General features: G+C 38.0%; 2 protein-coding genes across 4 annotated transcripts in view; both read left to right on the forward strand.

Annotated features, from left to right (window-relative positions):
- The window catches only part of LOC103481478 (dual specificity protein phosphatase 13-like), an 18,202-nt gene that overhangs the window by 2,023 nt on the left and 2,795 nt on the right, over nt 1-13,384 (forward strand). The gene's annotated exons all lie outside the window — the stretch shown is intronic.
- LOC103481477 (dual specificity protein phosphatase 13-like) overlaps nt 2,090-13,384 on the forward strand; it is a 14,380-nt gene continuing 3,085 nt past the window's right edge. The window contains exons 1-2 of one of the 3 annotated variants that reach the window (XM_008436946.2): nt 2,090-2,918; nt 12,844-13,017. In XM_008436946.2, coding sequence (XP_008435168.1) covers nt 2,791-2,918; nt 12,844-13,017 — 302 coding nt within the window. In that variant the 5' untranslated portion in view covers nt 2,090-2,790. Of the gene's footprint in view, nt 2,919-8,017; nt 8,341-12,843; nt 13,018-13,384 lie in introns of those variants that run through there. The other 2 variants (XM_008436948.2, XM_008436947.2) reach the window with 2 other exon arrangements.

Raw genomic sequence — 13,384 nt, forward strand, 5'->3', positions numbered from 1 at the left:
GTGCTGAACAAAGGACATTCAAGTTCAATCAAGATCTCCACAAAATCCAGAAGCAGCATAGAACATTTTTCTACCACTTATTTGACATAGCAATCGTTAACATCTTCCTTCTCTTCAAAGAGTTCTGCTCAGCTGACCATTCATGTGACTCTCTTTTATAGGAATATTGCAGACTTTTAATGAGGTCAATAACATGAGCTCTAAACTAAATTAATTCTACAGGTAAAATTATGTTGTAGGAATGTCTCAACCAGGATCAGATCAGTCAAGATATGCATTGATTCAAAAATATTTTATCTTCAACACACTTAGCTCGCCTTATTTCTAAAGACTCCGATTTTAGCATTTGTGTCAACACTGAAAGGGGAAAATTTCATGTTGAATGGGAAATYTTTTGCTGAATTACCTTTATTACTTGAAGGTAGTGAAGCAACTTCTCTAGTTCCACCCACACTGTAAAAAAAACTGTAAAAAACGGGTAAATGTACAACATAAATTTGAAGGAATTTTTCGTTTAACAGGTATTTTTCCGTATTTTCAATTTCGCGCATTGCATCATGGGAACAAGAACCTGCACGAAGCGCGAAATCTTTTTCTGAAGCCATTTCAAGCTATTTCAAAGAGTTCCTTAGAAATTGTATCACTTTTTAAAAAAATGTTTTGAATGTCAAAGCTCTCTCTGCTCCGACACTGAATATGTATCCTGRACCCGGGTTGGACTTAGAAGTTGGAGTGATCGGGTTTTTGGCACCGCTGGGGTAACGTAAAGTAAATCAATAAACAATTTTTAAATAAAAAAAAATACATAGCAGTATTAGTATAGTTAATAGTTCAGACTGGCGAACAGCTATCTTCTTGTAAATACGGTATAATTTTGATATAGCATTCGCTTTACTAAAAATATCCTTAYTCATGATTTTTAAATGCCGTTTTTGGTTATGAAATGTAAAAGTAAGACGAAGTTATTCGCTAAATAACGGTAACCGCTTTTCTCTTTTTTTTYCCCACACTCCATATACGGCGCCCATTTTTGCATTTATCTCTTGAAAAACTTGCTAGCTGGATTTATTCGACCATCTTAATAAGAATGTCTCACATAGCCCCCCAAAATATTGCTATATATGACAGTCATCGTCTGCTGTGAGTTTTCTTGACGTGGCCTTTGGTATTATGATATGTAATGCGTATTTTTCTTTTTCATAAATCCAAACTGCTGTAGCTGTTGTTACAGTCTTTGTAGCTCATTATAATTTTCTCTCCTGAGTTCTGACACATCRGGGAGCTTAATTTAAGAAACTTTACCATTCAGCAAGCACCAAGAAAAACATTTTGAGTTGTCACCTGTTTGCTGGTTTTGACCAAACAAGTTAGGCTTCATARTGCTGTCAGCAGATGGTGGTATAGGCTTTAATAAGCTTAGGTGTGACAGAAAGACAAAGTTTGTCAAGAAAGAAAACTAAAAATTGTGTTGCTTTAGTTTAAAGGTTGTGCGTGACAGTATAATAATGGCTATATAGTGACTATTTATTGCAAACTCAGCCAAAAAAAATAAACAACCCTATAAGAAGTTTTATCTATTGTGCTTTATGAATAATAAATGAACACATGTAACTTTCTCATTATGTCCTACCTCTCTAAATACAGAAATTTGATCATTAAAAAAAAAAATGTTTTGAATGTCAAAATTAACTTCAGTCATCATTCACAAACAATGTTCGTTGATTGCTTTTGTTCATTATTTCCAACCCCTTAAATGCCTCAAGGTTATGAAAAAAAGTGTAACTGAACTCAKGACAGTTACATTTTAGTAAAGTTTACCTAAAAAACAAAGCACAAACAGATGGTAATGTTGAATAATTATCTCATTCTGTCTCTTACTCTTTGGTAGTCTATCCAGAACTGTTACCATCTGTCAGAATGAAAAAAAAAAACTGAAACAAAGGGCAACATTTGCTCCTTAAGGTATGTGAATCTCATTGCTAATAATTTATTTCTGAGAAATCCTGTTTTTGCGAGACAGCTCAGGTACAATGTTGTTCTAAGAAACACATTTGAACATGGGTTAACTGCRTATATCCTASATTAGTGGTGGGAACTGTCACATAACAAATGTGAAGCAAAARCCTGSCTTTAAATAATCCGTCGATAATCACCTTCAGGTCAAAAATTACCCAYAGACATTTACTGACCAGCGTTAGCACTGAACACGTTCCATCAACATTTATGATCCAACAAAAAGGAAAATTAAGGCATTTAATGGAGTTACAGTGACGAAATAAAGTTTYCTTTCACTCAGTCYGACAGCTGGAAYGAGTTTAACCTGCAACCTGATAAGAGTTAAACACGACAAGCGCATGTAGTGGTGTTTCACTCTTTTAAACCCAATTTGCTGCAATGTTTGCACGGCAGCATTTAACAAGCCACATGACGCAAAATGATTCTGTTCAATAAATGCTGAGTTATATCCAATATAAGCAGTGCTCTTTAACAGTTTGACCATAATTACGCCCAATTATCACTGCTTTATAGAATGATTCATCACTGTGCGAGGCTGATTAAATTAAAGTCCCACGGCGGCGTGTGAAAGGCAGAGTCCCTGCTGCAGCGCGTGTTGTTCTGCCCTCTGCATGGGTAAGACTACACGCTAGGTTAAGCACCAAATTGGGTAACTGTCCAGCAACAGCACCTGCTGGAAATGATCATCCCGAGCTGGAGAGAGACCGGGACTGCTTTGATAACAACAAACATTTTGGCCGGCAATCGATCCAAGACTGGACTTTTGGACTTAAAATGCCAACTGTGAAAGACAAGGCAAAAGAATATCCAACTGTGAAGGACCTGCAGAAGGTTTTGGATGCTTGTAAGCTTCACCTCCACCAAATTGATGAAGTATGGCCAAATATATACATAGGAAATGTGTAAGTAGTATTTAATTACATTTTTATATATATATAGAACGCCACTGCATCTATACAGGCGCATTTAGAAAATTTGAATATCATTAAAATTTGTMATTGAAAAAGTGAAATTCATGTCTTGTATAGCTTCATTGCACAATGAGTAACATTTCCAAAGTATTTATTTCCACTTATGTTGATGATTGTACTTTAAAGCTAACAAAAATAGAAAATGATGTCTCAAATATTAGAATAATGCATTTCCAATAAAAAATAGTCATTCAGAAATGTTATGCACAACGTGATAATGAGGAAGATTGGCAATTTGATAATTGTCCAGCAGACATTCATTGACAAAACCCACAAGGAGGGTAAACCATAGTCCACTGTGTCCGGGCATATTAATGGAAAGTTGACTGGAAGGAAAAACTGTGGYAGAAAAGGGACACTGCAACCTTAGGATTAAGTGAAAGATATTCAAGGTTTTGGGGGAAATACTCATGGCGTGTCAAGGTGTGAATTTAAATGTCACCACATACTAACTACCCTAAATAAATGACTCAAACCAATCATATGTCCCTTTGGTAAAAAAAAATGCATCAGTTGGAATTATGAACTACCGTATTTTCCGCACTATAAGATGCACCTTCAATGAATGGCCTATTTTAAAACTTGTTTATAGGTATATAGGGCGCATAGAATAGACACTTCAGTTTGCCAATTTATTCCACACTCTATTATTACACATCCACATTTGTAAAGAAGTGGTCCCCGAGTACTTTATGTACTAGGCTACCCCAGTCATTGTTTCACTCACGGTGTTGCGATATTGTGCCCAACTGCTTTCTGGGTAACACAGACCAACCGACACGCTGCCGCCGCAGTCTCTGTCTCTCTTCCCCCGCCCCTCTGCCCCCCCTGGCTTTAAATGTATTGTCAAACTTTATTAACAAACCAGCGTTCTGACAACTATCCCAGCATGCACCGCGCACTTCTTCTACGGGGGAAAATGAAGTCGGGGGCTGCTTACCGTAGTTGCTAGACATGTTGTGGCTAAATATTGGTCCATATATAAGGCCCACCAGATTATAAGGCGCACTGTCGTCTTTTGAGGAAATTGAAGGTTTTTAGGTGYGCCTTATAGTGCGGAAAATACGGTAAATTTTACTGCTTTGGAATATATTAAAATTAAATAGAATCTTATAAGATTAAACCGTTTATATTTCTGTGTATAAAAACTGGGTCTGTTTGTACTGTAAACTGGTTATATAGAAATAAATAACGAGACTGAACTGATTAGTTGAGCCATGCTGTGCTYGTGTTGGTCCAATGTCTGTGATCGAGTCTGATGTCAGCGCAGCCGTCTAACAGGAAATCTTTGAGCACTTTATGCTTCACTCTGCTGACAAGCTTAATGCAGATGCTGATTTCATTTTCCAGCAGGACTTGGCACCTGCCCACACTCCTAAAACTGCCAATATTTGATTTAGTGACCGTACAGTATCTCTGTTCTCGACTGGTCAGCAAACTGGTCTGAGCTGTATTCTGTAGAAAAGTAGTGGAGTATTRTTAGGAGAAAGATGAGAGACTCGAAAACAAACGGTATAGCGTTGCCTATGGAGAATYGATGGAGTTTAGTTCAAGTGATTAAGTACATATTCTTCACAGTATAGGTAGTTTTCAGTAAGCCATCATTTCTGCATTAAGTCATGTTTTTATTAGTGTGATATTATATATTAAATATTATTTATCTGCCAAGCTAAATTTGGGGTTTTCATCAACTCTCGTACATAATCAGACAACTGTAMATTTGATACGGCTCTTCAAATCCCTAAGYACATGTGCAACATTTTCTGTAGCACTTTTTCCTTCCCCTCAACTTTYCATTAAAATGTTTAGATACCACACTGTTTGTACAGCTAATTTCTTTACGGATTACATTTTATTGCTCGCCAGCCTTGTGAAGGGTGWCAGTGATTTCCCACTGGACAYTTGTCGACTCCTCCTCATGACTTAGCATTTCGTAGTCKCTATGTAGCATTTCACTATCAAAAAATTATTTTTATTAGTCCTGTGGAATATTCATTTTATTGTCAGAAGCTGAACTTAAGGGTTTCATCATCTGTTAACAGCATTATCAAAATTAACATAAAACAAACACTTGAAATATATCCATCTGTGTATACAAGTTTCAAATTAATCGCTACAAGTACATTTTTCTATGATATTCTGATTTACTTACATCCAGCCACCACATTTCTTTGAACCTCTACCACATATTGTCATTCTGACAGAAAACCATTGTGCTGCGATGCATAGCTTTCACCAACGTCTTGAACTTCTCTCTGTCTCTGTGTCTTGCTAGGGCAGTAGCCCAAAACAAGGCTGTCCTGCTGAATTTAGGCATAACTCATGTGTTAAATGCTGCTCACTCCAAGCAAGGCAGCCCAGGGAACCAAAGCTTTTATGGCAACGACTTTGTGTATTTTGGCATTCCAGCAGATGACTCGACTCACTTTGATCTGGACGTTTACTTCCAGCCCGCTGCGGATTTCATTCATAAAGCTCTGAAGTCACCCGGTGGTAAGAACTTTCAACAAACTTGATCCAGAATGCACAGAAGGAAAAGAAGCTTCCCCTTTTTTTTAAATTCCTACACATAAAATCATTCATTTCATTCTGTAAATCCTTAATAGAGTTAACCATCCAAAAAAAAAGTACATCTTGCTGCTCTTTCAATGTCACCTGGCTCCACAATGTAACAGAGCTTGTACTACTATGCAAATGTATGKTCAGCCCGTAATAATAAGACCCTTACCTTGCTGAATTTAAGTATGCAATAGCTTCTTTCAAAGAAACAAGGAGAGGATGAGTTGGGATTAAAGAGAGTTGGCCTGTCTGCAAAAGAACTTCAAATGAACAAAGATGATGAATTGTCGACTATTTTTAGCTCACAAGCAGAAAAAAAAGAGAAAAAAGAAAGGCCACAGTGTGAGACGGGCAGTCATGTATGATATTAATAAGTCTGAGGCCTCACTAATCCTTCCCTCACACCTCTCTCTGCCTTTGTCTTGTTCTTCAGGGAAGGTTTTGGTGCACTGCATCATGGGAATGAGCCGCTCGTCGACTTTGGTGCTGGCCTACCTCATGATCTACCATCACCTCCCGCTCAAACAGGCCCTGCAGAAAGTGGTCCAGAAAAGAGCCATCTATCCCAACAGGAATTTTCTGGCTTTGCTGCTGGATCTAGATCTTCAGCTGACGAGGAAAAAGAAAACCTGCCAGATACTGTAGTAGAGTTTGTTTGTTTTTTAGCCTTACTGCGTTTTAGTTATACGTCAAGAAGTCCGGCAGTCTGTTGATCCAGCAGTCTGGACTGTGAGTTGTTGAAAATGTTTTTGGCTCGGCAGGTCACAGATATTTGGGGATATTCAGGTGACAGTATGTTAGCATTTTAAGCTGAAAAGAGAATCTATGTAACTTTTTGACCTTCGTTAATCAACGAATCAAGAATTCAGAGGCTTCCCAAAATGTAAATTTCACTCTCTGTAACAGACCTGCAGAGCAATTGTACAATATCAGTACAAAGGATGAAACCTTCATCCTTTCATACTTGAAAGGATCATATTTTGTTCTTGTAAGGGGATGAGACATTTTGTTCCTTTGTGTTCTTCACSCATTACTCAGCAATTTACTTCTCATGTTGTGAAGTATTTTCATGAATTGCTGAGATAAATGGTCAGAAAAATACTGGTCCAAATGTGTTGAGGGTGAGAACACAGTTTTGCTCAACCAAAACTACAAAGGTACAAAATGACAAACGCCCATCTTTGGATGTTTAATGGTTTTCTACCAAACTTTTCTGAAATGTTTCACGTGCCGTCTTGTAATTTTGAAGTTTTTACAACTGTGTGTGCTTTTTTTTTGTGTCAAATATAAAGTTATTGATGAACTTTTGAGTAGATTTGTTTTCTTCAGTTTCAGCAACAAATTTTGATTTATATCTTGCAAAAAATACCCACAGCACAATGTTGTTGTCCCMAGGCAAATCACCATGAAAATATGGTAAAAAGTTATGTTAAGGTTTCTCTTGTTCCACTGGAAACTATATTAGGTCATTAGGTTTAATCTTTAGTTGGGAATGTTGRATTATCGCAGTCTAAGTAAAAGACAAAAACAAAACASTAAACCGTAAGCAGGCAATCTTCAAGTGATATCATTGACTATAACTAGTTTCAATTATTGATATTTCTAGGCAAGTATTTGTAATAAAATATGGACATAAGTGTCACAAAATACAAAAATCTAACACATTGTAATTGATACTGATGTCTTCTACTTCAATTGCAATCATGGCATTCATGCTTTGATGTCCATTTTCCTTAGTTTATAAACATTTGATGAAGAAAATGTTTGTGTTTTGATTTTGGATGAAATATAAAAAGTCCAGAGGTCTTGTCGGCTAGTGAGCACAAAAATGGCAGAGGCTAAAATGTAGAAGACTGACATCCATAATTTACAAGCAGTTACTCATATTTCAATCATTCTTGTAGGAGCAGAAAGGACCAAACGAATCATAACCATGTTGAACAAGCATKGTTTATTTAAGCTTCTTCGTCTCTGAAAAAGAGAGAATAATTCAGCAACATCTGTCCAACACATCACAGCGTGAATTTCCTTTGTTGTATTTATCATAGCGGTTGAGCTGATCACCGCTGTGCATCAAAAGGCATCAGTTTCTTTGACGGCCTATGAACTCATCTGTAAGCTTGTGAGTTACAAGAAAACGTGTGAACAAAACCTTTACAGCGACGATTTCCAAATGTTATGTATTTTATTCCTAGAAAGCACCAGCACAATTCAAAACAATACATGTTAAAATTAAATACAAATGCCATTTAAGACTCGGTTAAGCAGATAACAGTGAATAACAGTTAACAATAACAGTTTTTATTTTATTTTGTCAAGACCTCTCTTTCTATACATATAAAAATTAATAAATTATAAAAGAAAAAAAAATGACATCAATTGGTTCAATGCGGTATTTTCATTGTTTGCGTAAAGCAAGAAAGAGATTAAATGACACAAAGCTAAAAAAAAAAAAAAAAACGAGACAAGTCCTGATCAAACGGCGTGGGGTTGATTAAAATACATGGAAGGATGGAAGATTGACAGAAAAGCTCAAGCACGGGAGCGCAGATCCAATTTTCCTCACTATTAAAAAAAGCAGCGTCCTATCCTCGTTCCYGCACTGGCAGCTCGGGTAACCTTTAAGGAATGTAGAGGATGACGCCAGAATTATTTTGGGCCGTGATTCAGATGTTAAAATTAGCAAAAAAGGTTGCAGGGTAGATTACCAAGGAGAACACGTAGACAGTTGTGCTCTCGACCTAGATGTAGTTCTTGTGTAGCGAGACCATGAAAAGCGCCGATTTCAGCCAAGGCAAGTGTCTGCTAACAATCTGCTCTTCTAAATTTACTGCACATATGGTGTGTTGGGAAATATCTGAGCATGTATTGTGTGGCGTAGACCTCCTCTCCATGAGACTCTTTTCTCTCCTGTCCAAATCTTAGTGTAGAGTAAAGCATCTTTCTCAAAACAATAAGCCAATCTCTTCAAATGAATAGTTTTCTGACATTCCAGATTGTTGCAGCATTTTGTTTAAATGAAAATAATCTGCAGACTCTGTTACATGAAACAATGGCGTGCATAATACGKCTTCAGACTGTACAGTAAAGGTAAAGGTAATTTTATTTATATAGCACATTTTCAGCAACAAGGCAATACAAAGTGCTTTACAGGAATTAAAAGGAAAAAGCAAAAGAAGAAAAGCCAAAAATGTTCCAAAGTAAATAAACTAGATACTCCTATTCAGGGTTGCTAGATAAGTATAAGTAGGTATCCTCTGGTCTAATTCCTTTTCTAAAAAGTAATTGCTATGTTAGTTTTTCTGGATTCTAACTTCTAATCCCTGTTCTGGGTTGCTAAATAAGTGTAAGCAAGTAAGTATCCTCTAGACTTCAGGGTTGCTAGATAAGTAGGAGTATTCTCTGGACTTAGTAAGTACTTAATGTTTCATGTCAAATCTTTTAATATTTTTGTCACCATGTGAAAGCATTTTATGATAGAAATACTTTTTGGAATGAGCAAAACATCACAACAGAGTTTGTTTGAGTCGAGATGAGAATTGTGGACATAATTTCACATCKGTGAAACTCTGGCATCAGAGACAAAGATCTTTAACTTCTTTGCTCCCTTTTAGCTAATTTGCAGCGTGGTGTCACGACTCACGTCTTACATGAAAATCCACTCCTGATTGGCTACCTCTGCTTCATGGGTTCGTTTTACAAGAAACTTTCATCTAGAATGTGAGCAAGTTCAAGGATACGGTCAATCTTTGGAACTGCAATTGCAATTAAWATGTGGGGGATTTTAGTGTTATACATCACGCTACAAATATCTATCTTTTGTKTTTCCAGTGTAACTGAATCATGACATGAACAAGAGCATGTAGTGCAAGTCAGAGTTGTCACACTCATTTTCATTTTGGGCCACATCAAAAATCTGAATGTTCTTAAAGGGCTGGTTGTGCCACGATGTACTGATAAAAACCAGTTAAACTGTTAAGATATCAACAAATGGCTGTTCCTCCAGGATTTCAYGATTGCCTTAGTGTTTTTTGCCATCAAAATTACAGATCTTGTAGYGCCAATTTAGAAACATTGATATTTGCGCTAATGTATGACGTTAAATGTASCTTTTTATCACTCACCTTATCAATCCCAGACTATATCTTGACATCCAATAAGGTTGCATTCACTTAACCTCAARGTTTTTGACCAATTTTGAGAAGATTTGCAGTAAAATTAGAAAGAAAAATTAAATGTAGAGATTTGTTGATTTTTTGCAGATTTCTGAAAAACTGGCAGAAGGTATTGATGGAGTTTGGAGTCTAAAGGGTGACATGAAAAGCTGCGGTGGGCCAGATTTTGCCGCCGGGCCTTGAGTTTGACACTTGTGGTACAAGTAGATGGGAAYCATTCCATTCAACACTTTTCAGGCTAGGGGCATTGACTTGAATTTCATGTAGGTGGTTAAGGGTAACCARTGAAGCTCAATGAACCCTGGGATTAGACTTGTYGCCTTGTTTCACAGCACAGGCTGAAATACCAGTAAGAACAGCATTGCAGTAGTCAAGGCAGCAGGTTAGCATAGACGTCATCAGGAGCTGAGCTTTGTGTTGGATCAGGTTAGATGTTGTTCTGTCCTGGGTGTGTTGATGCACTCGATTAAGTACGCCAGCCACTCCTGGGAAGGTTCACCAACCGTTCCAGATTTTCTCCATTCGTGTCTAACTGTGTGCTCCTATCCAAAAGCCTCTTTAAATGGCTTTGCTTCTTCTTCTTGAATTTCTTTAATACCCAGCGTAATGTGTTTGTTTTTAAGATTATTTGGTCTGCTTCAGGTCGCCAAACAGGTTCTACTTAAGTAATTTCTTGATTCTACAGTTGAGACAGTCAGACCTAGGCTTGGCTTGTGAAAAAGACCACAAAATATGAGCTTAACGACGCTTAGTTTAATGTTTTAAAAAGAAGGAGGGGCGTTATATTTTCACGTGGGAACAAGTTGGCTTAGAAATCTTGATTCTCGTATTAACTGAAGTCATTTGAAAATTGGTTTTTGTGTTKGCTCATCATTTCTGACTGACCAGTGAAAGTTATTTTACCGACTACTAAAGATGAATATGTCCAGCACATATACAGCACTTCCTAACAKGTTTTCAAACTTTCTTCTTTTTGATAATTTGCCTATGAATCCAGATGAGCCACATCTGAAAGGCTTAAGTAAAGCAGGTAGTGCAATTCTTAAAATCACCAAAAAAACGGCCTGAGGTGGCAAAAAAAAAGAAGCCATTTTTTATTTGCCCTGCGTGTTAACTGCAGGCACTTTCCCATAGAAAGTATCTTTAATTACACAAAAGTGGAGCAGGAAGGACAGCTTAGCCTGAGGGGGGGAAGGCTGTGAAAGCAGAGCAGAAGCTCAACATATGCACCAGGGAAATCAGTTCTCTGCCCCTGACTGTGGGAGGGAGGGAAAAGGCTGCACTCCTAGATCAATGAGGAGAAAGAAGAGCCTGCAGGTACTTCTGGGTTTATGTTGTATAAAGATGCTCTTCAACCTGCCTTCAATGCTCAAACACTCATGGAGCATGCACTGGGTCGTCTGCAGCTTCTTCTCGCATGCACCTCCTCTTAAGTGACACTTAGGCAATCAGCAGCGATGGATCCAGCCATCATGATGTGCGCCTCCATAGGCTACAGCAGCTTAGCGAAAGGTCACTGGAACAGATTTGGTCTCAGTGACTCACTACCGTGGACAAAAACATCAGAACCACAGCATGTCCCCCACTCRCGAGAAAGCCTGCGAGTAATAAGCGGAGCTGCGGTAATGCATGCACATCGGTTGTWCACTCTCAGCCTTAAGCACAGTCACACACAAGGCTAAACTGATGCTAATGTATACAGCATGTAGCGTAGAAGTCTCTCTAAAGCCCGGCATATAAATCGTAAAGGCACAGGTTAGATCTGCCTACAGGAAATGAAAATCAGTTTACAGACCTTGAATACAAACTTTCTGTTTCTCTGGAGATAAATAAATTTACCAAGAGCTGCTGAATTATAAATAAAATAAAGAGAGCAGCATAAGGTCAACTTATAATTATGTGATCTTGTGCTTCTGTGCCAGTTTGGAGAGCATTTATTGGAGTAATTGTGGTCTATATTTAAAAGCTAAATATAAATACTTATAATGAATGTTCTACTTAACAGGCCCTCTCTATAACCCTGCATTTCCTTTATCCCTTTATAAGACRATGCCCTCGTTTGAATTGTATAATGTGTTTTTAATGAAATAATTTAGCATTTTAGCGTAAAGCATATTGTGTCAAAAGCTGGGAAAACCTGGATGTCTCAAAGGAGAAATTGGAAACAATGTGCAAATCTGTTGCTACATTCAGTTACTAATGTTTAATTTCAAGCAAATTTATCGTGATAATCGGCAAGAAAAACTACAAAAGGATACAAGTAATTATAATTACAGTCAGTTAACAATCAGTCCTAATAAAAATCTAATATAGTGCAATTAATTCACTGAAATAGTGTTAATAAAATTCAAGCTTCACAACACAGCTATCTGGTGCAGGAAGATAGAAAAGAAGCAATTTAAAACTCCAAATGTGAAAGTTGCTGTGCGTTACTGAGGACATTGTTGCAATTTTATGCATCAATGTTTATCCAAATAAGATTTTCTGGTGCCTTATGTAACATCTGCATGGGACATGTGTGTTTTTCTAGGTTTGTTTTAGGTTTTGAGAGATAATGAAAGCTTGTGGCATTGTCTTTTTCCAACCTAACTGCTTCAAATTTCTCAACAAATTTATCCCTGAGCCGTCTGATGTTCTTATCGGTGCTGATGCTTCTTTKTAATTACTAATGTTATCCAACAAAATCCTCAGGCCAAAGAGAACATCTGGGTTTATACAGAGATTAAACTACACAGGTGGACYATTGCTAGTGTGTAGGTGGCTTGGTCTCTCACATGCAATGTCAAAAAACAATGTGGTTTCAATGTGACAAATCTGAACAGGTTCACGGCCTCATCTTTCAAGGAACTATTGAGTCCCTCATGTCATTGTTTTAAGCGTCTTTRTACTTCCTTTTAGCTTAAGCTGCACCTTAACATATTTAAACAGGATAGTCGGTTTGTGGAGCTTCCTTTGATAAATGAAAAATGTAATTTAATACAGAGAAAAGCTTGACCAGAGTTGCCTGACATCCAGGCCCTCGGGAACTATACACCCTGCAGGCCTGTTCGGTAATTCTTGCATGCTTCTCTCAGCAGTCATTGTTGAACAAAGATGATTACCAGTTCTGTTCTTGGCAATAGAGTGAAGGTAGCACAAGATATGCCCAGAGGCCTCGGCAGCATGGCGAGCCCCGAGGTGCAAGCGGGCAGCTATGAGACCCCCACAGCTTCTGAACTGCACAGACTGATGTGGACAAAGAAAGGGGGGAACAACCGTATGGACGAAGTTTACCCCCGGATCTATATAGGAGACATGTGAGAATTAATCGCCTGCTTGAACAATGCATCCAGTCCAATCATTCACAGAATAAGTCAGAGCCTTTATATTCAGATATGTTTGTTTATTATTTTTTGGCATTTGTGGCTTTTWCTTGTAGTGTTCAGACAGGAAAGGGTCAGAGAGAGAAGAGGTCAGACAAGCTGCAAAGGTCACGAGGTTGTAAGCCGAACCCCAGACGGCTGCAAGAACTTTGCATATTCGGGGCGCTTGCTYGCTCTCSCGTCAAGTCATGAGTCGCCTCAGAGCTCCCAGAATGCTGCCACACCAATGGTTTCCAAGCTCTGAAAGCCTCTTTACTGTTTTTGTAACAAAATATTGTCAACCAGCCCAATGAGAAGTCAA

The sequence above is a fragment of the Poecilia reticulata genome, linkage group LG19 (genome assembly GCF_000633615.1).
Source record: "Poecilia reticulata strain Guanapo linkage group LG19, Guppy_female_1.0+MT, whole genome shotgun sequence".
Taxonomy (NCBI): Eukaryota; Metazoa; Chordata; class Actinopteri; order Cyprinodontiformes; family Poeciliidae; genus Poecilia; species Poecilia reticulata.